Source organism: Mobula birostris, chromosome 3 (assembly GCF_030028105.1).
Source record: "Mobula birostris isolate sMobBir1 chromosome 3, sMobBir1.hap1, whole genome shotgun sequence".
In the NCBI taxonomy this organism is placed as follows: domain Eukaryota; kingdom Metazoa; phylum Chordata; class Chondrichthyes; order Myliobatiformes; family Myliobatidae; genus Mobula; species Mobula birostris.
In genome coordinates, this window is record NC_092372.1 from 47,372,299 (window position 1) to 47,399,541 (window position 27,243).

The 27,243-nt window shown below is 40.2% G+C and overlaps 1 protein-coding gene across 2 annotated transcripts in view; it reads left to right on the top strand.

Annotated features, from left to right (window-relative positions):
• The window catches only part of LOC140195018 (zinc finger SWIM domain-containing protein 6), a 180,732-nt gene that overhangs the window by 88,921 nt on the left and 64,568 nt on the right, over positions 1 to 27,243 (top strand). For both annotated transcript variants that reach the window (XM_072252579.1, XM_072252582.1), the window contains exon 2: positions 25,203 to 25,559. In XM_072252579.1, coding sequence (XP_072108680.1) covers positions 25,203 to 25,559 — 357 coding nt within the window. The remainder of the gene's footprint in view (positions 1 to 25,202; positions 25,560 to 27,243) is intronic.

Here is a 27,243-nt window from a genome sequence, read left to right on the forward strand (position 1 = left end):
TAGCAGCCAGGGCATGCTCTTTTCTCGCTGTTACCATCAGGTAGGAGATACAGAAGCCTGAAGGCACACACTCAGTGATTCAGAAACAGCTTCTTCCCCTCTGCCATCTGATTCCTAAATGGACATTGAACCTGTGAACACAACCTCACTTTTTTTAATACATACAGTGCGAGAGGCACGATAGGCAGGTGATAGAGAAGGGATACGCTCAGACTGATGGTTTGAGATGTGTCTGTTTTATCATGAACAAAGCAGATGTACAGGAATAGAATGAGGTGGCGGATAAATGCGTGGCGGAGGGATTAGAGCATGGGGCAGGGATTCAGATTTCTGGATCATTGGGACCTCTTCTGGGGCAGGTGTGACCTGTGCAAAAAGGACAGGTTGCACTTGAATCTGAGAGGGACCAATATCCTGGCAGGCAGGTTTGCAAAATCTATTGGAGAGAGTTTAAACTACGATTGCTGTGGGGTGGGAACCGAACTGAAGTGACGGAGGAAAGGGAGGTTGACTCACAAATAGAGAAAGCTTGGAGACAGTACAAAAGGGAGGATAGGCAGGTGATAGAAAAGGGACGCACTCAGACCGATGGTTTGAGATGTATCTGTTTTAATGCGAGGAGTATTATGAATAAAGCGGATGAGCTTAGAGCTTGGATCAGTACTTGGAGCTATGATGTTGTGCCCATTAGAGACTTGGAATGTGCAGGGACAGGAATGGCTACTTCAAGTGCTGGGCTTTAGATGTTTTAGAAAGGACAGGGAGAGAAGCAAAAGAGGTGGGGGCGCAACACTGTTGATCAGTGTTACAGCTGCAGAAAAAGAGGAAGTCATGGAGGGGTTGTCTACAGAGTCTCTGTGGGTGGAAGTTAGGAATAGGAAGGGGTGAATAACTCTACTGGGTGTTTTTTATAGACCACCCAATAGTAACAGGGACATCGAGGAGCAGATAGGGAGAAAAATTCTGGAAAGGAGTATAGGTTTCCCCCGTCATCCGAAGGTAGAGCGTTCCTATGAAATGGTTTGTAAGCCGAAATGTTGTAAAGCAAAGAACCAATTACCATTTATTTATATGGGAAAATTTTGTGAGCGTGCGCAGACCCAAAAATAACCTACCAAATCATGCCAAGTAACACATAAAACCTAAAATAACAGTAACATATAGTAAAAGCAGGAATGATATGATAAATACACAGCCTATATAAAGTAGAAATACTTTTCCACAATCATTACTGAACTGTTCTCCGTAGTGAAAATCTCACGCAAGCGCCGTTGGCAGAAAATCTCACGCAAGCGCTGTTGGCAAAAACATGGCCAGTAATCTTTAAACTATGAAGCTGCCAAATCATACCAAATAACACGTAAAAATACACAGCCTATATAACATAGAAATAATGTATGTACAGTGTAGTGTCACTTACGGGAATCGGGAAGACAGTGCAGAGCATACTGTTGATGGTGTGTTAGGCTGAGTCGTTGCAGGCTGGGGTGGTGCAGTGGCCCCCACCCTCCAGGCCGCCGAGCAATACATTGCCACGAAGCATGCAGGAATGCAGCGGTAGCCAGGAGGCACACAGCACATCTTTAAGAAAAAAGCTGAAACAAACAGGTGCTGCCCGACACGTAATTGTCGCCCAGATCAGTGCCGATTTCCGATTGTGTCGCCTCTGATCTGGGCCGACAATTACGTGTTGGCGGCACCTAATTAATTAGCATGTTTATTTCGGCTTTTTCTTAAAGATGTGCTGTGTGCCTCCCGGCTACTGCTGCATTCTCCGGGAATCGGTACAGTATCTGTCCGCGGCCTTGGTGTTAGAGTGGTGGGATACTGGGGTGTCATCTTGTCTATTTCCATTAGAACAGGCAGCTCATCTTTTATGACTGCCCGCCTCGATGTCGAAGGTCGAGGTTCATCGTCTGCTGTGGCTGATGTGGAAGGCTTGCTTGACTGCTGAGCCTTGCGCATTTTTCTATCACACAGTTCTTTGTAAGGACTCAACCCATCCTGCAAATATCCCCTAGACCAACGTACCATTTCAAAATTAAAGTCATACTTTATCATTACTCATTCAGTTTCGATTGTTATCCTTTTTTCTTCCAATTGCATCAGCTCTTCATCTGTCAGTTCTTGGTCATGGGATGCCAAAACCCCTTCAACATCATGTTCATCAGCTTCCACAAGCCAAACTCACGTTGTCCTTACTTCGTTCACCACGATCGAAATGCTTAATTATGTCTAGTTTTACACTAAGTGTAACACCCTTACGAGCTGTTTCAGGCTTTTCCGATACCTTAGAACTCATCTTGCATACGGCTGCTCACAGGCACGTGTTAAAGCAATGCCGGCGAGAATCAGGGGGAGAGCTGCTGCTCGGGGCGCGCGCTGATTTTTTTTTCGTAACAGTGAAAACACCTTCTGAAAGCGAAAACCGGGTACTAATGTAGATCTTTCCTAACAGTGAGGTTTCGTAAAGTGAATGTTCGAAAAGCGGGAGACACCTGTAATAATAACAGGGTTGTTGTGGTGGGAGATTTTAATTTCCCAAATATTGATTGGCATCTCCCTAGAGTGAGGGGTTTAGATGGGGTGGAGTTTGTTAGGTGTGTTCAGGAAGATTTCTTGACACAATATGTAGATAAGTCGACAAGAGGAGAGGCTGTCCTTGATCTGGTATTGGGAAATTCACCTGGTCAGGTATCAGGTCTCTCAGGGTGACCATTTTGGAGAAAGTGATCACAATTCTATCTCCTTTACCATAGCATTGGAAAGGGATAGGAACAAACAAGTTAGGGAAATGTTTAATTGGAGTAAGGGGAAATATGAGGCTGTCAGGCAGAAACTTGTAAGCATAAATTGGAAACAGGTGTTCTCAGGAAAAAGTACGGAAGAAATGTGGCCAATGTTCAGGGGATATTTGTATGGAGTTCTGCGTAGGTACGTTCCAATGAGACAGGGAAAGGATGATAGGGTTCAAGATCCGTGGTGTACAAAGGCTGTTGTAAATCAAGTTAAGAAGAGCTTATGAAAGGTTCAAAAAACTAAGTAATGATAGAAGTCGATAAGATTGCAAGGTTAGCAGGAAGGAGCTTAAGAGTGAAATTAGGAGAGCCAGAAGGGGCCATGAGAAGGCCTTGGTGGGTAGGATTAAGGAAAACCCCAAGGCATTCTACAAGCATGTGAAGAGCAAGAGGAGAAGACGTGAGCGAATAGGACCAATCAAGTGTGACAGTGGAAAACTGTATGGAACAGGAGGAGATGGCAGAGGTACTTAATGAATACTTTGCGTCACTACGAGAAAGGATCTTGGCGATTGTAAGGATGACTTGCAGCGGAAAGGCATAATATGATTAGGAATAGTCAGCATGGCTTTGTCAAGGCAGGTCGTGCCTTACGAGCCTGATTGAATTTTTTGAGGATGTGACTAAACACGTTGATGAAGATAGGGCAGTACATGTGGTGTATATGGATTTTAGCAAGGCATTTGATAAGGTACCCCATGCCAGGCTTATTGAATCCAAGGGGACAGTGCTTTGTGCATCCAGAACTGGCTTGCCCACAGAAGGCAAAGAGTGGTTGTAGACGGGTCATATTCTGCACGGAGGTCAGTGACCAGTGATGTTCCTCAGGGATTTGTTTTGGGACCCCTACTCTTCGTGATTTTTATAAATGACCTGGATGAGGAAGTGGAGGGATGGTTAGTAAATTTGCTGATGACACAAAGGTTGGAGGTGTTGTGGATAGAGTGGAGGCTGTCAAAGGTTACTGCGGGAGATTGATAGAATGCAAAACTGGGCTGAGAAGTGGCAGATGGAATTCAACGCAGATAAGTGTGAGGTGGTTCATTTTTGTAGGTCAAATATGATAGGAGAAGATAGCATTAATGGCGAGACTCTTGACAGTGTGGAGGATCAGAGGGATCCATCCCTCCACTTCCTCATCCAGGTTATTTATAAAAATCAGAGTGGGGGTCCCAGAACAGATCCCTGAGGCACACCAGTGGTCACCGATCTCCATGCAGAATAGGAGGTGAAGAAGAAAACAGGGATATTAGCAAAAGACCTGCAGAAATCTCTAGAACCTGCTAAAGTCCCTGTTCATTTGTCCACTGTAAGAAAAACTTCTAAACAAGAATGATATTCGTGAAAGGGCATCACGGAGGAAACCACTGCTCTCCAAAAAAAAAAACATTGCTACTTGTCTCAAGTTTGTTTAAAGTCTATCTGCATGTTCCACCACGTTTCTGGCGCAATGTTCCGTGGACAGATGAGACAAAAGTTGAACTTTTTGGCAGGAGTGTGCACCACTTTGTTTGGAGGAAAAAGGGCACTGCACACCAACATGAAAACCTCATCCGAGCTATGATGCATGGTGGAAGGAGCATCAGGGTTTGGGGCTGCTTTGCTGCCCCAGGTCCTGGACAGCTTGTAATCGTTGAGGGAACAATGAATTGAAAATTGTATCAAGACATTTTGCAGGAAAATATCAGGGTAGTGGTCCGTCACCTGAAACTAAATAGGTGTTGGACTATGTAACAAGACAGTATTCCAAAACACAAGAATAAATTAACAACAGAATGGTTTATAAAGTAGAAAATTTGTGTTTTGGAATGGCCAAGTCAGGGTCCAGATATTAACTCAACTGAGGTGCTATGGCATGATGAAGAGGGCTGTTCATACAAGGTATCCCAGAAATATTGATGAACTGAACCAGTTTTGTATGGAGGAATGGTCTAAAATTCCTCCTCGATGTTGTATGAATCTGATCAGCAGCTGCAGGAAATGTCTGGTGGGGGTTATTACTGCTAAAGAAGGTTTTAGCTGTTATTAAATACATTTTTTTCCAGCCTGCACTGTGAATGTTTAAATGATGTGATCAATAAAGACATGTAAAGTACAATTGTGTGTTATTAGATTCGGCAGGTTGTGTTTGTCTATCATTGTGACTTAAGATGAAGATCAGCTCACATTTTGAGTAATTAATGCAGAAAACCAGGTAATTGCAAAGGGTTCACAAACTTTTTCTTACAACTGTACGTGGATGAGAGTTGATGAGTCTAGGCAGAATGAAAGTTAGCTCATCTAAATCTGTGCTAAAAGAGTCTGTTTCTGTGTTGTAGTGCTCTAGAACAATCAGTGTTCATGAACCTGGTGGTATGTGCTGTCATGCTTTTTTATCTTCTGCTCAACAGGAAAGGGACTTCATTATTACATGATTTAAACATTTGAATTTGGCAATGTGATCTAATTTCAGTAGTTGTGCAAAGGTCTAAAATCCCGGTATTAACTTTCTGCCCTTGTGCTTTAGCCAGTCAAATCATAAGCTGTTTTCAGGAAACATTTTCAGAACTACCTTGCTCACTTGAGTGAAATTGGGACGCACTTGTTTCAAGTTAGCTCTCCCTAACCCAGCAGCTTGGCTCAGGGGCGAGGCGTAACTCCGAAACCAGATTATCATGGTCACTCATTGGTATCCAAGCAGAATATTGCAGAGTTTGAGTGTATGGGGTACACTGATACATTTCTCCTGGGGGTCTGTTGCCATGGGATCCAGTAGTGGAACCTGGTTGTTCTGTGATATTCCTAGGAATTCGTTGGTGAATCCATTACTTTCAGTGTGACTCAAGATCTGGCGTAGAATCAGTGTTGCCACGCATTTTGAACGTGGATTCCCAACCTGGAGATGTAGAGAAAACAAGTACACTTCATATCTATGTTTAAGTGTTGTTAATAAGAGCCGGCAAGTGCTGCAGTGCCATCAGCACTGGGCTTTGAGGCAGATGGTCCTGAGTTTGAATCTGGCCAGGTCCTAATCTGGGCCACGCAGTATCAGCATGGAAGAAAGGCCCAGCAATCTACTTGCATACCTTGCCAGCAAAAACCCTATGGACAACTACGCTATTCACAGGGTCACCATGAGTCGACAACGACTTGACAGCACTCAACAACAACATTGTTAATAAATGCTTAACGTGTTTCTAATTTTTTACATCTTACTATTTGCTGTAATTTTATTCTTTGAACATGAGGCAGCTGAGGAGGTACGGTAAAACGTACGCTTTGGCACAAAGCAAAGCCAAGTCCCAGCCTTGCCTCATTTCAAAGAGGGAGAGTCCCAGCAGTACCGAGGCATCCATCACTCGCTGGAGACTTTCAAAGCAGGGCAGCCTTTTGCTTCTGGATCTGGAGCCTGACAGAAGCAAGCTGATAACAGCAGCTGTATCTTGCTGGGTTCAACCCAGTATTTGTCATTGATGATCTTTGATCAGAACATTACTGTGGAGGTGTATTGAGGCTGCTCAGTTCTTCCTCTCTTTTGATTAAGAGCAAGGAAGGTGGGAGGGAGCATCTCCTTTGAAAATGGATGCATAAGCAAACCTGCCATTGTGTTTAATGTCTGTGTAAATAGTACCAATAATATTGTGAGTGGGTTCACAGAATCTAAATAGGCCTGCCTTCATACTCAAAGCAATGAAGTGTATTTTTGTGCTTGTTTTATAGCAGTTCCACTTCTCAGAAATTGTAAATCTCTCATTTTTAATATCTGATCCTTCCTCTGGCAATGGCTGATTTTCTAAATGGAGAGCAAGACAAAAAGACCGAAATTCTTCTTGCCTGTAGTTGTGTGGACTGTGAAGCATTTCAGGAGCTGTATTACAGTAGTTTTTTAAAACCAATTCTTGCCTCTTTGCCCAATTGTACCAGTAGGATGAATACTTGGGAAATGAAGAACAGCGTATAAATTACATCTGTTGGTAAATGGACTTTGAGGTTTCAAGCAACAAATCCTTACATATTTGAGAGTTCCTGTAATAGATGGCTTCTTGCAGTATGTTCATGAAAAACATATTCTTGACCATCCATCACATGTTGTCAGGCTTGTGATTTAATTGTAAGGTAGCTGTATGTCCAGTGCAATTAATGTACAAATTTTGTTTCAGATCCAATCACTTACTCAAGGAATTCAAAATGAATGCCACTAGTCTCTTGCCTTCAGAACTATTACTCTGTGGGGGGGAGGGGGGGTGTATTGTTTTAAATTAATTCTGGCTCCCCCATCTGTTGAATTGCTCGTTTTATTTGCAGTAAGCAGCTAGATCGGATATGAGAAAATGACGGTGCTACATATGACAACATTATTTTTTGCTTTATTTTGCGATTGTTCTGATAACACTTTTAGCTTGCATCTGAAAATGACCTGTTCTAACTTGTTTCCCTGTTGAGTGCATTTGCAGAATTTAAGGATGACGTTGGAAAAGAAAACTAATGGAAAATAAATCAGCTTAATGGAAGGAAATGCTGGTGAAGGATGTTATCAATCCTTCCTTCAAAGTTACAAGGGGCTGAATCGTGCACTGTATCAGGAATACTGACGTGTCTTTCTGATGAAAGATTTGTGCATGTAATTACAATCTTGCATCACCAATTTTTCATTATTCAAAAGAAATGCAAGCTTTGTTCAAATCAAGCAAGCAACTTTCTTCTGGATATGTTTGTGCTACATGTGTTGTTGGGACTGCAGTCATTTAGGCAGGTGGAGAAAATTCCATCACACAGGGCTTTGGACTTTTTGATGGAAGGAAAGGCCAGGGAGTCAACCGGTGAGTGTTACTCATTGCAGAAAACCCAATCTTTGAGCAGCTGCAGTATGTGGCTGGTTAGTTTCTGGTTAATGGTGACCCTCAAGATGTCATTGGGGGGTGGCTGTGTTGTTGATTTTCATTGGAAAATGGTTGGATACTTCTAATAGAATCATGATGTTGTACAGCATAGAAATGGGTCCAGTAGGTCTAATAGCTCACCAGGTCTGGGCTAGCCATCAAGCACCCACTTACACTCATCGTAAGTGCATCCCATTTGTTCTCCTCACATTCCCATCAACTAATCACATAATTTACCACACACATCGGGCAGCTTGCAATGGCCAATTAACACAACAACCTTTGCGTCAATTTGTATGTCCACTGAAGTGTGCAGACACAACACAGGCAGTAACAGATATTACAATTGAACATTGGGTCACTGCAACTGTGAAACAGCAAAACTACGAACTGTGCAATCATGCTACCTGTACTGTGGCATTAATGTTACTTGCCATATATCAGCCAAAGCATGAATGTTTTTGGCCTTGTTTCACACAGACATGGATTGTTTCGTAGTCTGAGGATTTGCACTGTCGTGACTCAGAGTCCCCAGAGAGGAAGATCATTGAAGAAGCAGCTGAAGATAATTGGCCTCAGACTGTGCTGCCGTACTCTCACATCAGTGCCCATAAGTTAAGAAAGTTTCCTGTAGCCATGGAGAATCATCATCTTGATTCCCATTGACTTTGGCTCCTTCAGACCTGCTTGATATCATAGTTGGTTTAATTCTGGTTTTGGGGCATCAGGTAGTGTGAACAACAGTTCGGAATCTTGGAATAATTATCTTTGGAAGACCTTCAGTGTTCTCCCCTTGACCAGTACTCCCAACTTTGATGCCTTAATTACTTGTTTGGCTCTGCTGAGAGGCTACATCCTTCACAGACCATGATTAGAACTTATCAGATGAAGAAAGGAGGTGATTCAAGTTGCGTTGTACATCCACATCAAGACCACAATTAGCCTGATACCTAAGAAAATCAAAATAACATGCCTTATTGACTATTGTTCAGTGGCTCTGACATCCACAGTCATGAAGTGTTTTGAGAGGCCAGTAATGGCACACATTAATCCCAGCCTTCTAGACAACACATGATCACTTCAAATGCCCCATGACCATTCAAAGTGGAGATGGAGTACTTGGAATTACCTCTAGATTCTTCAGGAGCATGCAAAAGTCCTGTGGGACCTCACTATCTACATGTCCGCCCTACCAAGCATTTCTTCCCATTTTCAACAGAGTCTACAAAATGTTGGCTGCTTCCACTACTTCCCAAGTATCACAGAACTCGAGATTTTGAAAACAGGTTATCTGTGATGTTGAGGTACTGTACACCAAAGAAGGCCTCCAGTTTTCCAATTACAGTTGTGACAGCATAATATTCTGCCCCATTCATTGTGGCCATCATTCTGTAGCTTATTAATCTACACATTTATACTTTGTCATAAATATCAGATTCTGCAGATGCTGAAAATCCAGAGTAGCATGCACAAAATGTTGGAGGATCTCATCAGGCAACTATGGAGGGGAATAAATAGTTGATGTTTTGGGCCAAGACCTTTCACCAGGAGTCTCAGCCTGAAATGTTGACTGTTTATTCCTTTCCATGGATGCTGTCTGACCAGAATTCATCCAGCATTTTGTGTGTGTTACTCTGTATCCTGTTTATATGTCTGTTTGATCCTTTTCATTCTTTTCCAACTTGTAAACTACTCATTCTGTGTGAGACAAATTAGCATTATACAACTCGGGCTTCATGCAGAAACTACTTCCAAAGTTGTAAGTTGAAGTTCTGTTTCAGAGATCAATGCAATTTATTCCAACACTTCAATGAGGTGTTGAGGGAATGTAATGTAATGTTGGGAACTGCTCTTTATCTTTTACATGAGGCATAAAACTGATGGGTTTTCTGACTGTAAACCAATCAGTCTGACATTAGTACGAACAGAGCGTCTGCAAATGTAGGAATGGAAAGAGCCAACATAACTTTATGAAAGGGGAATCGTATTTAATAGTGTTTCTTTGTCATTAGGTATATTTGTATATTGAATCATAAGAGAGCAACATTCATTACCTCCACAACGGTTTGAATCATCTGAAAGAATGGTTCCAAAAAAAGTGGATATGTTCAGCATGATGATATGAAGAGGTTTTTTTTTTGGATTACATTTGAGTCTCACAAGTACAGATGACAATGTTGTGTTTGACAAATGTTTGCACTATTTAAATAGGAATTGGTGTGATCAAAAAATTAAATACAGGAACATTACAGTAAATTATTGATACAGGAATATTACTCTAAGAGGCTGGAATGTTTGACAGGAGTGGCTTAGTTCTTCAAATGTGGCTAGTTAGTTTCAGCAATTATGTTTTTTTTAAATGATGCAAGAGTGTCTAAAGTTACATTGTTGGTAAGAGGCGTGAGAATTTTTAAAAGATTTAAAAAAAACTATAATGGTAGCTGCCCCCCAGGTGTTAGGAACAGCTTTCCCTTTGAGGAAGTTTTTCTTTATAACATACGAGGTGGGCAGGCTCCGTGGATTTTTTTCCTCTCTGCTTCTGCCAGTAAAGGGAATGTTAACAGAGATTGTATTACTGTACTCGGTAGTTCAGAGCCCTAGTCTAATCTGTAGCCAAATCCCATTTTGGAAGCTAGGGAGTTTCAATTCAATTAGTTATACAACCTGGAATTAAACAGCTGGAATTGTTGCCGCTAACCGTGAAATTACTGGATAGTTGTTTAAAACACTATAGGATTTGCTGGTGCTTTTCAACCTAAGAGGAAAGCAACCTGCTGCCTTACCCGGTCTGCCCAGGTCCACAGCGACATGGTTGGATCTTCAACTGCCCTCTCAAAATGCTCTTCCAATTTGGAACTACAATAAACAAATGTCTGTCCAGTGGTGCTCACTTCCCACAAATGGAAAATTGGAAACAAATCCAGTGACGTGTCCTTGAGACCGCAGGGACTCTGTGGATGAATTCTGCTTTCATAATCTATGCTTTTGCCTGGCGTGTTTTTTTTTGGTCTGGCTTCTTCACTGGGGTACTGCATGTTTAGACTGAAGATCTACTCAACAAAGTACTGTCATGAGACCTGAGGCAAGAAAGAACTCGCCTTGCGCATTCAACACAGAAACACAGATGTGTGATGTGTCCAAAAGCCTTTTATTCTTGTTTCACAGGGTTTAGGTTGGGTGCAGCAGAGAGAGCCCCAGGGTTGGAAAGAGTTGGACCCCAGTCAGAGGAATAGAATCTCCGCCTGAAGTATTGGGAGTGTTGGGGTGGTGGGGAGGGGGTCTCATGTTACTGTACAATATCCAGAGGGAGCCACCACAGCTAGTAAGTATTGGTCTTGAAAAATCTGTGAATTTCTTTCAAAGGGAATTGTCAACTGACGATTGCCAACTGTAAGGCTCTAAGCAAAATGTTTCCTGGTGTCCTCTCTGAACTGTGTGTTCTCAGTGTGAAGAATGGACCTGCTTCTGTGATCTGCTGGACATTTGGCTGGGCAATGGAAGCCAGTATAGTATCAATGAGTTAGTAGATGCAATCTTCCTTTTCTTCTTTTCAGCCTTGGCCTGTGTGCTTTGCTATTCAGTGCATACATCCAGTTGGAGAATACATGCCTGATATCACTGAGGATGATTATTGTCATCTTAATCCTGTGAATATTTTTTCTGTTTTGTTATTCTGTTGCAGTTAAAAATATGCCAGTTCGAGATCCCTGCTGTTACTTGCAATGTATTCTGTGGGTAGTGGTAGGCTGACATTTGTAACTGGAGGAAAGAAGTAGGCATGTCCTTTGAATAAAGCACAAAGATAACTGGTTTTGACCAACACTTGCACACCTTCCTGTGTCTAGTTTGAGTACATTTATTCATTCAAGGGGTTTGGACTTCACAAGCTGAGCCAGCATTTTATTACCCATTCCTGATTGCACTTGTGAAGGTAACGATGAACTTCAAATTTTTTGATGTTATCATATCAGAGGATCTGTCCTGGGACCAACACATGTGTCATCACATAGAGGTCAGAACAATACCTCTACCATTTTAGAAGATTGTACAGATTTGGCATGTCATCTAAAACTTTAACAAACTTTTGTAGATGCACAGTAGAGTGTAAGCCTTGCTGAGTTAACTGTAGTGCATTTTGTAGATGGTACACTGTAGCTAGACTACACTAACATGGAGAGCATGAATATTTGGGCTGATGGATAGGATGCCTTGCAGGGCAACTTGACCTGCATGGTGTTGGGCTGTTCAAGTGTTGATGGACAGGATGAGTAGAAAGTATTCTCTCACATTCCTGACGATCTGTTTTTACAGCTGCAGTATTTTATTAAATGGTCCTACTGAGTTTATCACTGTTGACTTCTGGGTTGTTGATGCTGGGGATCTCAAGATGACAATGCTATTGAATGTTTGAGGTAGGTGTTAGCATCTTGCCCTTCTGGAGTAGATCATTACACTTTACAGTTTACAAATGGCAGGCAACGTGGCATTTCAGGAGTTTGGCCAGGATGGATCAACCACTGGGCAGTTCCGGCTGACGATGGATGCAAACACTTCAGCCTTGTCATTTGTTGGGCTCCAGCAGCATTTAGGATGGGGATACTCATGGCATGTCCTCCTCCTAGCAATTGTCCAAATCTGTCCTTAACTGCACGTGGCAGGAATACAGAGCTTTTATCAGATGCATTACTGAACCCTGTCTGTCAAATTGTATTTGGTGTTCAGTATGCTTGCGGTCCTGGGTCTATTATTATTCTCAGATATGTCTAAAATATAGGAGAGTTGGAGGAGGAGGCGGCCAGTTCACTTCTCAAGCCAGTCTAGCTCCTAACCCATTCAATGTGATCAGCCCAGGCCTCAACTCCCCTTTGTTGCTAGTGACCTGCAACCCTAATTCCCTGATTTTACATTTTAAAAAAAAAAGTTTACTTTGTCTTCAACTGCCCTCTATGATCTAGCCTGAAAAACCTTGTAGAGCAAAGAATTGAAAAGGTTCTTCTCTGCTGCTGGTAGGCTTTCCTGCACTCATTGAACTAGTTTTGGTCCCCTAGTGAGATGGTAACAGTGAAGAATGTGCTAGGTCACAGTCTTAAGATTATGGTGAAGTAAAACTCTATTAATAATTATGGGCCACGATACCACATGAGTGTTAGTTCTGAATTGCTAGGTTAGTTTTAAATCTACTCTGTATTTAACAGTGATACTGCCACCAAACAAAGTGGAAGATGTCCTTGATTTGAAGTTTCGATCTTCTTACCAGCTGTGCTGTATGATTGATAATCTACTGGTAATGTCACATACAGATAGGGCCGAAGAAGGTTGATCCCCTTCCCCACCCCTTCCCCGGCCGGCTGAGTATTTTTCTTCATATTTTAATAATTTTTATACCAATTTTATTTTTGGGATTCTGGTATTCTTCTAACAGATGTATAAAATATTCCAATGCATTGTATGTCCTCTTTCAATTCCAAGCTGCGGTGTCATATTTGTCTCTACACCATCTCCCTCACTACTATTAGGGCCCCAAATAGTCATTCCAGGTGAAGTATCACTCCACTCGTGGGTCTTTTGGAGTTATTTACTCTACCTAGTGCTCCCAGTGTGGCCCCCTGTAGATTGGGAGACACTGTGCCGAGCACCTATGCTCCAACCGCCAGAGAAATTGGGATCTCCCAGTGGCCACCCATTTTAATTCCACTTCACATTCCCATTCTGACATGTCAGTCCATGGTTGCCTCTACTGCCATAAAGAGGTGACACTCAAGTTGGAGGAGCAACACTTTTATTCCATCCAGATAGCTTCCAACCTGACTGCATGAGCATCAATTTCTCAAACTTCCAATAACTGCCCCACCCCCTTTTCCTTTCCCCCATTTGTTTCCTTCTCTCACCTCATCTCCTTACCTGCCCATCAGTTCCCTCGTTGCTCCTTCCCTTTCCTTTCTTTCGTGGTCTTCTACCCTCTCCTGTCAGATTCCTCCTTCTCCAGCCCTTTTATCTCCTTCACCAATCAACTTCCCAGCTCTTTACTTCACCCTGACCATCTCTCCTGGTTTCACCTGCCACCTTGAACTACTTTCTCCCCTACCCCCACCTTCATACACTTGACTTCTCATCTTTTCCAGTCCTGATCAAGTGTCTGGTCTTGAAACATCGACTGTTTACTCTTTTCCGTAGATGCTGCCTGGCCTGCTGAGTTCCTCTAGCTCTGTGTGTGTGTGTGTGTGTGTGTGTGTGTGTGAGAGAGAGAGAGAGAAACTTGGATTTTCAGCATCTGCAGATTTTCTTGTCTTTGTGCAGTATACATAACTATTTTTTTTCTCTATGAATTCAAAAGGTAATACTGAAAAGATTTAAATTAATTATGGTAATAAATGATCTCCATGTGTCCTTTCATTTAGATAAATTAATTTTAATTGGTCCCATTGAAATGGCTGTAGGTGGAAAACTCCTCAGGATTACATTTCTTGAGAGTTCCTGTATTAATCTCTCTAATTATGGATTTAAACTTTATGGCAATATTTTTTCTATTAATATTAGACAATGAATCAGTAATTCCTAGTTATTTTGTGGAGTTAATATTAATTACAAAATGTACTGCTTGGAGAATGTTTGAGCAAAGCAAGCTAAAATAATGTTCAATACTTAAATCATAATAAAAGGAGTAAATAAATCAATGTGTGATTTTTAAAAAATTATTATTGATCTCACCAGTGACCATCTCCACCAAATGAATTTGTCAGTGTGTGACATGTGCACTTTTTCTCTAACTGATGAGTCGACATCTTCCTGCTGCATCTGCAAGGTTTAATATCCAGTACATGCTGTAATAGATGGAAGAGTGTTATTAATCTGTACCCAGCTGTGAATATAACTATGGTTTGTTGAACAATCCATTAAGTTCAGTTCCTGTTAGTAATAATGACTTGAATATTGTATTTGTCATCACAATCATAATTTGCTTTACAGAGTGAGTATTGCATCACACCAAAAGTTTGATTAAGGGCACATCAACGGTAGTAGATGTTTTTTTCTCTCTAATTCCCATTCTGTTGTTCCTCACATATTTTGTGGTCGTTCTTGAGACAATTAAGGGATGCTACTGAGGCATGCACAAATTGTACTGATGACAAAGGCTCTACCTTCGCTTCTGTTCCCTCTTCTGGGGAAGAAAATCCAATCATTGATGTCTTGTCAAAGCACATATGCATGTAAACCATGATTCACAACTGCATAGCCTGTTTTATTTCAAAATGGAAGAGTCTATCAATGTTCTGTTTTATCTTTAGATTTAGACTGGTGACCTTGAACATGTCTAGAATATTCACCTCTGAAGCCTAGGCCTGATTTTTTTTATATATATATAAGCACCCAACAAGAACACATTAAAACAGGTTTTCTGGACCTAGTGCAGTGCCACATTCCAATTTAGAATCATTTTACTAAATGAGAAAATAATTCTCATTCCTGAAATAAGTTTGGTAAAGATCATACATTTGTGACCTTCAGTTGTTTTTTTTTAAACATAGAAAACCTACAGCACAATACAGGCCCTTCAGCCCACAAAGTTGTGTCGACCATGTCCCTACCTTAGAAATTACTAGGGTTACCCATAGCCCTCCATTTTTCTAAGCTCTATGGACTTATCCAAAAATCTCTTAAAGACCCTATCGTATCTGCCTCCACCACCGTTGCTGGTAGCCCATTCCACGCACTCGCCACTCTCTGAGTAAAAAAACTTACCCCTGACATCTCCTCTGTACCTACTCCCCAGCACTGTAAACCTGTGTCCTCTTGTGGCCACCATTTCAGCCCTGGGAAAAAGCCTCTGACTATCCACAAGATCAATGCCTCAAATTTTGCTGTAATTTGCGGTCATCTTTGACCTAAGATTGGCTTTACTTCATATCTCTTCCATCACTGTAGTTTCTCTAACTTTGATGTACTCTACAGCCCTTTAGGTCCAAAACTGTTTCTCTTTCTTAATTCTTAAAAAGTCCCATTGTGCTTGCTGATTTGTTATTGGCCACACTTACAGTAAGTAACGCTTCAATTTTAAATACTGTTTATAATTCCTCTAGGCATTGCTATAGCCTTCCCTGCTTCATAACTTTCCCCATGATATCTACACCACTCCATTTCTGACCCCTCAATCACCCCTGTATTTAATCACTATGAATGGACACTTGTGCCTTTAGCTGATAGTGCTGAAAAGCATATTGCCCCAAATATAATTTTTAAAAAGCTTCCTTAAAAACAAAACAAAAACTGCTGGAAATTGGTATGAAATGCCCTCTTTCCATTTCTCCCTTTGAGGAGAAAATTCAGTAACCTGAAGACCTATTCTCAACATTTTAAGAACTGCTTCTTCCCCTCTGCCATCAGAAATATGAATGGTCCGTGAATACAACCTCCTTATTCATCTTTTGCACAACGTATTTACTTTTGAACTTGTAATTTTGTCTTGTACTGTATTGCTGCCACAAAACAACAAACTTCCATAAATTTCAGTGATAATAAACCTGATTCTGGTTCTGAAATGCTGCCCAGCCTGATTATCTCTGGAGAGAGGACTAGATTTCCATGTCACGTGTCACTGACTTGAAAGCTGCTTTAGCCTATTTTATCTAGCTTTTTGGTCATCTGTTTCAATATTTCATTTCCTTTTTTGTGACTCATTTTTTTTGCTCTGTTTAAGCTGTAACATACTCTGGTGGTGGTAGCTGCACCATGAAAGCTGAGGCCAACAGAAAGTGTATTACCTTGGTTGGTTACTCAAAACAGAAGTTGAAAGTTAACAGACATCCATTAGCTTTCAAGGTTCATTAGCCAACTGAAGTAGCAAGTCTGAATCAGAATACTGTCTGTCTTAATTATTGATTTTTGTTCAGAGTTTGATTAACATGATTTCAATTATTTTATCGTTAAACAATTGGATAAATTGCGGGATTGGAATGCTCATTGTAGGGTTGCTTTTCATGAGGATACCAGTTTCATCACTGATCTTGATTCAAATAATTGTTTTAAATTATTTTGAAAGGTTCATTTACTGGTTATAGATTGTTGATCTGGTTGTAATTCCTCAGAGGGGAAAAAATGATGCTAAGGAAGAAGGGAGTTATTTATCAATAAATGAACTAAATGATTGGGCATAGACTGCCATTCCTCTCTTTCACATGGATTTGTTCTGAATGGGATAAAACCTGATATCTTCTGCAAATTGCTCTTTTGTGAAGAAAACAATCACAAGCGATTTTGTATCACCTGAGCTTAAAATTGTATTATTTTAGGAAAAACTTTTTAAGAACTCATCTTTTAGATTTAACATGAGTGCATTTTCATTGTCAAAAGGCAACCTGTTGTAAATTATGGAAGATATAATAAGATGTTAAAATGGTTGTGATTTTAAACAAAATAGCTAGATTAACCTCTGGGTGCTAGTATATACAGTACTGATGATTGCAAACCAGTTCAGCCTTGGATGTTATCCTTATATTGAGGTGCTATACCTGTGATCTGTTCATGGCATCTCTCAGCCTATTAGTTATAAAGCAGGCAATTTGAGTGAAATTACGATCAGGTTTATGCTTTAATTGCAGTTGAATAGTTCTTTGGATTTTCACTTCAGAACTACACTGGATACTAGAGGCCTGGTTTTACTTATAATATTCTAAACTGGACTGCTCCTTAAAGAATTGAAATAAAACTTGGTGGGGGGGGTGGAATCTTTAAGTCCAATCTTTAATGTAATTGTGGTTTTGTGAACATTTCTGGGTGATTTTGGTTTCGTCGTCTGTAGTAACATTTGGGTATAAATCTGATGCTGTAAAATCTATGTTGTAATAAAATTAGATCTAGTGTTTTATAATTTAACTTCATTATTTGATGTCTTAATGCCACATAACCTGAACACAAGATTCTGCGACGCTGGAAATTTTGAGCAATACACACAAAATGCTGGAGGAACTCAGCAAATTGGGCAGCATTCATAGAGGGAAATAAACAGTTGATGTTTTGGGCTGAGACCCTTCAGGACTGGAGAGGAAGGGGGCAGCAGGCAAACTACGAAGCTAAGAGAGAGAAAGGAATTGGTGGATTTCAACCCCAGCATCTTGAGTGCATTGGTTTTTCACTACCTATGGCTGCAAGGTTTTAACTGTATAAAAGGATATAAAAAGCAGATATATATTATATCATTTGGTAACCTCTTCCTGATTTGGTTTTTATTACTTAATCTAAAGATTTGTGTTAACTTCAAATGATTATTGACTTTAGAGCAGCTATCACATATGGTCTTGCCTGTCCACCGTAGAATGATTGCACATCTAATGTTCCTGATTTTATTTCTGTCATCGGGTAGTTATCAAGCACAGGTAAAGATCTTAGAAATTAAAACTGTAGAGATCTTTACCACTGATAATTTAAAAAAAAATAAATACATATAATATCAAAAAATCAAATGCTTTGTTTTTTCAGTCGTGTGCTAGTATTGTTGTGTTTTCCACCACTGGACAGATAGCGACTGCAACAACTTTTCACCCAAGTTGAGATGCAGAGGAAGTACTAAGGGGAGAAACAAAACTTGCAGTTGGCTCTTGGTCACCTTTGTACACGTCCTGTTCAGTTATCTGAGAAGTGATCTGAGTGCAGGCATCCAGCAGGATATTGCCCTGTCCTTGTCCGTCCCTGACAGGAAACTTCGTCAATAGAATTGAGATTACAGAAAAAAAGATAAGCTTAGAATATATGTCTCTTGGGTTGTCTTTGCATTTCTTTGACAATTATTTATAAGCTGTATCACAAGTGGAGTAAAATGCACAACAAACATTTAAAATTCTCTATTGCATTGAGCATTAATTAAGATATTTGTGTTCAATGTATTATCTGGCTTCTGGAAGGTCAGATACTCCATTTCCTGCCCTCCCACCAAGAACTCCCTGTTGTCACCCCTATTTCTGTTTGAGTGTATATTGGAGATCATAGATATTAGCAATGAATTTTGTGGTATCATACAAAAGCAATGGGAAAAAATAATCTCTGCATATGTAGGAGTATAAGCTTAGATTGTTTACTTTTATAAGCAAAACATACAGGAAGAGAGCATTGAATTTTGCACCCTCTTGTCTAACCCCTGATTTTTTTTTTCTAGTCCACTTATGTTTTACTTTGCATTTTCACTAATGAAGAGGTGAAAAATGAACGATTGCCTTCACCTGCGATATACGCAAGTTATAACTGCAGCAAGGAACACAGAGGGCAGCCAATAGTGCATTTAATACCAAAACAGTATGAACATCCTTAAACCTGATTGAAGATCACCATTCGCCAGAATGTGAGGCTCCAATCAGTTTTGTAAAATTACAAGCTAACAAACAAATTGTTTTCCATTGTTCAGTAAGTATTGCTTCTTCTACAGAATTGTAACTTTGAAAGCAAGCTATTATTTGAGAGTGAGCTACCTTCTCCGAGAAAACTTTTTGAGTCACGCAGCTAATAGAATATTGCTGTGCAGTGTGCATGAAGTGTAAATATAACATGGAAAACCAACAGAAGAGGGCATGCAAAAAGCTGGTATAAGAAAAGGTGCTTATTTCATCAGTTTTAAAGCTCACTTTTGCATTGTCTAGACTCAGAAGTGTTCGTCTAAGTAAAATGACGGTATTTGATTTCAAGTTGGATTAATTTAGGTTATCAAGGTAGGGAAGAAATGCCCAGCAGAGAACCCACCTTCTTGGCTGAATTAACCCCAGACTGAAAGGGTCAGAAAATAGCTTTGTTGATGACTTGGGAGCCATTTCAATTTTTATCAGGACTCTTGTAGATTGTCAGACGCAATCAGTTTGAGAAGGTATTTTCTGGATCCAGACAGTGATATGCATTCAACAGTGCATCTTGAAAGTGATTGTTTATGAGTTTTCTCTAAAATGCTGGGGTGCTGGTCAAAGACTTTTCTGAACATCATTTCAAAATGAACACCATATACTTTAGTAAGGATGTTAATACAAAAGCTCAACAAAGGTCCACTGAACTGATAACTGGAATAGGGAGGTTGTCTTATGAGGAAGGTTGGACAGGGTAGGCTTGCATCTGGTGAGTTTGAAAGTGGGCTTGATTTAAACACCCTTGAAAGGGTGGGTGTGGATCAATGTTCCCTCTAATTTTTTCCACAGCTGTGCAGTCCAACCAGTGCTCTGGCAGCACATTTTTACACGGAATTTTAATTACTACGCAGCCGCGCACCCACCAACTTAAAGGGAATAGTGGTGTGGATAGGATGTTTCCTCTTGAAATAAAGGATTGTCTACTTAATGCAGAAGAGGCAATTTTCTTTTCTGGGGATCTAGTCTTTTCTTTCCTTGTCCTTTGAGGAAGAGAAAGCTAGAGACTTCAAATTTGTTTAAGATGGATTGATCAATTCTTGATAAGAGAGAGAATGGTTATCACTGGTATAGTGGAGTTGAGATTACTGATCAGCTGTGATCTTATTAACTGGCAAAGTAGACTGGAGGTGCCAAGTGCTAAGTCTTCCTCAATTTGTAGTTTCATTATCTGTAACTGAAACTGATTAAGTTGTTTTGTTATGTGTACAGTTTCTTTTACTGTATATACCACAGATAGAAAATGGAACTGAATATTATTTGAATAACTTTCAGTTGTTAAAGAGCTGGATTTATTAAATATATTTTGTGGTCGGTGGCTTAGTGCACGGGCTCAAGAAAACTTTTGTTTCTAATTTGAGATGGACTGCCAAATGTTGCCTTTTTTACCATCTATATTTTTCTCTCTGTATCCTGTTGTAGTGGAAAAGTATCAAACACTTCTTTTGTGTGCTGGTTTATTAAAATTCTACCAATGGCTTGAAAAATTGGAGTTCTCATTGTTTGTCTTTGAAAATAAATTCTGTATGGTAGGTGAATATCAAAACAAAATCTATAGATACTGGAAATCTAAAATAATGGAAAATGCTGATATGAAAGTTGGACAGCCTGATCTGAGTATTTCAAGCATTTCCCACTTTAGTTTTATGAGAGAGGTCTCGAAGTTATTCCACAAATTAGGTTTATTTAACTGTTTATATTGATATGAAACTTGCTGTGTAAATGGAGCAGGAGTCAGCCATCTTGCCCATCGAGTGTGAGAGAGTCTCTGAGTGTATGAAAGTGTGACAGAGAGTCTGTTAATGTGAGAGATTCTGTGTGAGAGTGCCTGAGTGTGTCAGTGAGACTGTTCAATAAGATCATGGCTGATCGGTTGTGGATTCATCACCACCTTTTCCCCATAACCCTTAATTCCCCTACTAAGCAAATACTTATCTAGCTATGTCTTAAATATATTTAGTAAGGTAGTCACTGCTACTTCCCTGGGGAGAGAATTCCACAGTCCACGAGCTCCACATTAGTAAGACAAGGGAGGTGGTGATGAACTTTAGGAAGACTAAGCCTGCATTGCTCCCTTTTGCTATTGATGATGAGGAGCTATAAGTACCTGGGGGTGCACCTGGATGACAGACTTGAGTGAAGCACCAACACACAGGCTGTGTACAAGAAAGGTCAGAGTCACCTCTACTTCCTGAGAAGACTGAGGTCCTTTGGAGTATGGAGGCCTCTCCTTCACATGTTCTACCAGTCTGTTGTTGCCAGTATCGTCTTCTATGCGGTGTTGTGCTGGGGCAATGGCATCACACGGGTGATGACAACAGGCTCAATAGACTGATTAGAAAGGCTGGCTCTATTTTAGGAGTCAAACTGGACACTGGATGCTCTGGTAGAACAAAGTACCATATGGAAAATCCTGGCAGTTCTGGACAATATTTCTCACTTTATATATGCCACCATGACTGAACAGAGGAGCACTTTTAATAATAAACTAAGCCAACTGCCTTGCTCCGAAGAGCGCTATATGAGGTCATTCTTACTCTTGGCCATTAGGCTCTATAATAAGTCGACGCATTGCTGGGGAAGTGATAACTCCCTCCTGTTAAACTGCTTGTGGAAACTTACTTTTTATTCTTTCTACTTCTCTTCTAATATTTATATTTGTGCACTTGAAATGCAACTGTGACTCAGTAATTTTCTTTGGGATCAATAAAGTATCTATCTAGTCTTGGGGGGGGGGTGGAAGCGGTTTCTCCTCATCTGTCCTAAATCTATTCCCCCAAATCTTGAGGCTTTGTCCCCTAGTTCTAGTCTCCCTTGCTCTCTCTCGTTACTCCCTACTGTATCTCGCCTGATGGTAGCAGCAAGAGGGCGTGGTGTAGATTGTGGAGTTCTTTGGGGGATGCTGCTTTCTGATGGCAATGCTCCATGTAATTGTATTCAGTAGTGGGGAGTCCTTCACCGGTGAAGGTCTTAAGAGGAATGTGGGGGAAGAAACTGGATGAAATCGAGGAAAGGTGACGCGCAAGAACTAGAAAACCATCTGAGGGAGTTGCAGTAAGTTTGAGGGAAGTGAACAGAGATGAGCTTCCCCAAACACAAACAAAATAATAAGTGATGCCTCGAACTGTCTAAGTTGCAAAGCATTGATTTTGTAAATGCTTGGTCTGTGCAGCTCAGTTTTACAGTGGTGCACTTGATCAATTCCAATGCAGTGCCCCTTAATACCAAGTCGGCCATTATCGCAGCAGGCTGAACATATCATTTTAGTTCATAAAAACCCTCAATAGTGCCAATACTATCAAACATCTGTTGCTCACGTTATACCTTTGAGTCATTGTTAATGTTTGTTCTGGGGGGACTGCAATAAGAGTAGTAGTAAAGGGCAGGAATTGTTCCATTTACAATGCCTTGTTTACTAATTTACTCAGGAGATTTGGAAGGGCAACTTGGTATAGATTTGTTTTAGATATGGTTTGAATCAAGGTAGGAATAATGAGAAAAATAAATTATAAAGTCTCATCAGATTAAGCAGCATCGGTGGAATCTGAGGATCCATGGAGAGCAGTGTCTCTCTCTTTCCATGATGTTGGAAGATGTTACCAAGGTTCTGTTTTTATGGATTTGGACTAGGAACTTTGGAGTTTTGCAGTCTAGTGGCTTTTATATTCTGTGTTGCTTGTTCTTTCTCTTTTTTCGCTCAAGGGAGAGGCGATTTGGGGGCCGAGGTTCCTTTTGTGTTTTGTGTGGGGAGGGGGGATTTTGGGGTGGGGTTGATGGTCGTGTTGCTGTTTTGTTGTGCAGGAGAGGGGGTTTGGTTTGCTGTTTCTCTTTGAACTTAATTCCATGTTCTTTGTTTTGTGGCTATCTGGAGAAGAAGAATCTCAGTTGTATATCGCATATGTATTTTGATCATACATTAACCTTTGAACCTTTTGAAAGAGGAAAAAGTAGCATTTCAGGCCTTAAACCCTTTGTTAAACGTGAGGGTAGAAAGGAGTTAAACAAGTGATATGTAATTTTACTTCATCTTTGTCTATCCATTGCATTTTCATAGGGCATGGGAAACAGGAATCTTGACTTTTCTCCAGACTTTTCAAATAAAAATACTGTTCTGCAATCACTGCCATATGTGTTAAGTGTTGCTGAGTCCCTTTGTACCATTTAAAATGGCTATTAGAATCTTCAAAGAAAATAGCAATTGGAACAGGAACCTATATGATTTTTTTGAGTTAAGAATATCATATGGTGACTTAAACTAATGGTTAGTCTTATTTCAGAGTTGGGCTATGAAGCTGCATTTCATGGAATGTGAACAGAAGTGGTAAATTTGTGCTTTGGCAGATTGGCCCTGCTAGTTAGAACTACTACTTCACAGCTGGATTCAGTCCCAACCCAGTGCTACCTGTGTAGGCTTTGCATCTTCTCCCAGTTTCTGCATGAGTTTCATCCGGGTGTTGTAGTTTCTTCCAAAAATCTGAAAGATATGCCGGATCATGCCTTGACTACTGCTGGAAATTTTCCCTATGTAAGTAGGTAGTGCAGTTGTTGAGAATATGATGGGAATAAATTCCAGGGAAAATTAGTTTGTGGGACAGCGGGGGTGTTCTGTCTGATAGAATAGACTAGACTAGATGACAATTTCTCATGTCATGAGGAAGTATAAAACTAATGAAAATAAAACATGCCATAGATTAAGAAAACATCCACTGCCTTTAAGTATAGATCTCTTCTCCAGTTTTTGATACTTTTCTGGATATTCAACAGTGTGATTGATTTGGGAAGTACTTGAGACCTTGCTAGTCATTGGCATTGACGGCCCCTTGTTACTTGGCTCTCAGAAACTACCAATGTGCATCGTTGGCTTGGTGGAGATACCCAATCATTGTCTTGTTACAGTTTTTTTTGAATCAGCTGTGATTTTACTGGATGAGAGAACAAGCTGCCAATTCTTAAACTTATCATTATGTCAAAATTGGAAAATTCTTTGACTAATGAAATTATAATGACTCAGTTTCTAATGGTATGCTTTGAATTTTGTCCTTGTTTTTGCCATTTATTTATGATGATTCACTATAATGTGCAGCTCCAGCAGTTGAATTTGTTAAACCTCAGCAGCTGTTTGCTGCAGAGCTCTGTGGTTCAGATCTGCTATAATTGTCCCTATTGTATTGCAGAATTGCCAAGAAGATTAATATGTCAGAACAGATTACAGCTATTTCAAGTAGATGCTGGTTTAATCCTTTTAAAAAGTTGGTGTTATGCAGTTTACAGTTTACCTTTTATTTTTGCTAGCGTAACTTTGGCTTTTTCACTGATGGAAAACTGCTCCATAAATTTTGGTTGTGTTTGCTTGAATTGTTTTGGGTTTTTTTTTGCCTTAGGTTTTCCAGTTACTGTGCCAAGTAATCTAAAATGCTGAAAGGTTAGTTATCTCATAATGCAGCAGTTTTTTAATTTTATGTTTAAAAATTTCTTTCCTCAAGTATTATCCTATTTCTCCTCTTCTCTCTTTTTGTTTTAGTAAAAGAAAAGAACTAAATTCTGGTGCTAAACCTTGAATAAGGTTCTTTCCTGCACAGAATCTTTTATAATTAGCTGGTGTTTTTGGCTCCTTGTCCTAGTTACTTTTTAACAAATCCTATTTGCTTCCAAACCACGTAGCGCAACATTGTGCTCCAAGAAATCTGCTTTGTAAAAATAAATGAAACTTTGCTTCACATTGGAGGAAGGCAATATAAATGCGAGCAAGAGAATTTTCATATCCTAGCCAAGGACAGGAGGAAAGATATCGCCCCTGCAACGTCCATACTCCTGTTGAGTTTTCTCTACCCTGGGTGGAAGTGAGTGACATGCAGCCATGACTTTGGGCTTGACTAATTTGGTTACTTGAAACAACTGCAGAGAAGGACACAATTTTAAAACTATTGAGTGTTGCAGCAATGTGGAGGGTTTGGATGAACTGTTGTTAAAAGTTATTGGCTCCCTTTGCATCTCTTGCACAAAGCAGTACTTATTAATTCACTTTCATGTTGTACTTGTTGAGTCTTTTGTAATATAAAAGGAAAATGTGGTTTTGTAATTGTACTATCTGGCATGCAGATGAGATGCTTGGCAAGATGACAGGTTTGTTTATTTCTTTGCTGATAAAGGTTTTCCTCTTTCTTTCGTAGGTTTCCACCTAAGTGGTACAGTAACGGAACCTGCCACGCAATCAGAACCAGAAACTGTTTGCAATGTTGCTATCAGCTTTGATCGTTGCAAAATTACCTCAGTGACCTGTGGCTGCGGAAACAAGGACATCTTTTACTGTGCGCATGTTGTGGCACTCTCGCTGTACCGGATTCGCAAGCCAGATAAGGTCAAGTTGCATCTTCCCATTTCAGAGACACTTTTTCAGATGAACAGAGACCAATTGCAGAAATTTGTTCAGTATTTGATCACCGTACATCATACAGAAGTTCTGCCTACTGCACAGAAACTAGCAGATGAAATACTTTCTTTGAACTCTGAGATCAATCAAGTACATGGTAAGTGCTGCTTGTTGATCAATATTAAATTTGTATTGTGTAGAACTTTGCTATTTTATACAATTAAAGCTTTTTTATGTACATAAGTATGGATTGTCTCACCATCTATTTAAGGTTTTAAATTGGATAAAATAATTAAGACCCTTGAATTGGTAAATAAAAATCAGCAGATACGCTGTGGTTTGAAGTAGTTGATGATTCTGAAAGAAATGTGAAGGTTTCCTGAAAACTCTCTAAAATCCACTGTAGTTTGTATTAAAGCACTGATTCCCCTTGCTCCACTCCCCTTAAAGGATAAACCAAAGGATGAAGATTTGAATGTTGTTGAAAATTGTCTGAATAATCCATTTCTAAATTTGGCTAGATTAAATGTAAGCATTCCTGTTCATTGGTAGAATTGATAACTATTCAAGGGTTACCAGGTATGTAGAAATACTCACTGCTCTTCTTTGTCAAGGACTTGCCTCTTAAAACTCCTCACTCCTTGTCAGCATCCTAGTTAGTGGACTGTATTTTAGCCATCATCTTAGTTGACTCTTCTGCTTCCTTTTTTATTCCTCGTTCTGCTGTGCTTCTAGTGCTTTGATCTTTCCTCTTTTGTCCTCTTCTCATCCTGCCGTTTTCTTCCCAAACTTTTGCAGAAGGGAATTACAGGAACTGTATTTTTTGATCCTCTACTAAAGGAAGGTAAACTACCCACCATCCCTTTCCAGGTCTAATGGACTAGAGAAAGTTTACGGTACAGAAGAGGCCATCCATTGATGCGAGTTGATCACTGATCTAGGCTGATCCTATGTTCCAGCATTATGTTGATAGCCCTACAGATCACAACTCTACAAGTAGACATATCAATGCTATTAGATAGGATGCCTCCCCACCAACCTTGTGTGCTCTAAGTACGCCATCAACCCTCAATTTCCATGCCTTGCACACCCTTACCATATGTCTTTCCTTTCTCATCCTCTAGTTTTTTCTACATATTACATTAAATATATGCCCCCTTTTACTTTAAAGCAGAGCACATTACTGGCTCTTCAACCCACAATGTTGTCTAACCTTTTAACCTACTCCACAATCAACCTAACCCTTCCCTCCAGGTTTCTTTCCTTCAGTTGCCCATGTAAGAGTCTCTGAAATGACCTTAATGTATCAGCTTCTGCCACCACCTTCAGCAGTGCATTCCAGGCACCTGCCACTCTTTTTTTAAAAAAAAAACAACCTAGCTCTGACATCTTTCCTAAACTTTCCTCTGCTCATCTTAAAAATATGTCCTCTGGTGTTACCTATTGCTGTCCGGGGAAAAAGGTCATGGCTGTTCACTCTTATTTATGCCTCATAATCGAAAACGACTTTATCAAGTCACCTCTAATCCTCCTTCACTGCTAAGGGAAAGGCCCTGCCCTGGTCAACCTTTTCTTATAAGACACGTTCTGTAATCCAGGCAACGTCCTGGTAAAACTCTTATGTACTCTCTCTAAAGCTTCCATATCCTTCCTATAATGAGGCAATCAGAACTGAACACAATATTCAAACAACAGGAATTCTGCAGATGCTGGAAATTCAAGCAACACACATAAAAGTTGCTGGTGAACGCAGCAGGCCAGGCAGCACCTCTTCCTAGAGATGCTGCCTGGCCTGCTGCGTTCACCAGCAACTTTGATGCGTGTTGCTTGAACACAATATT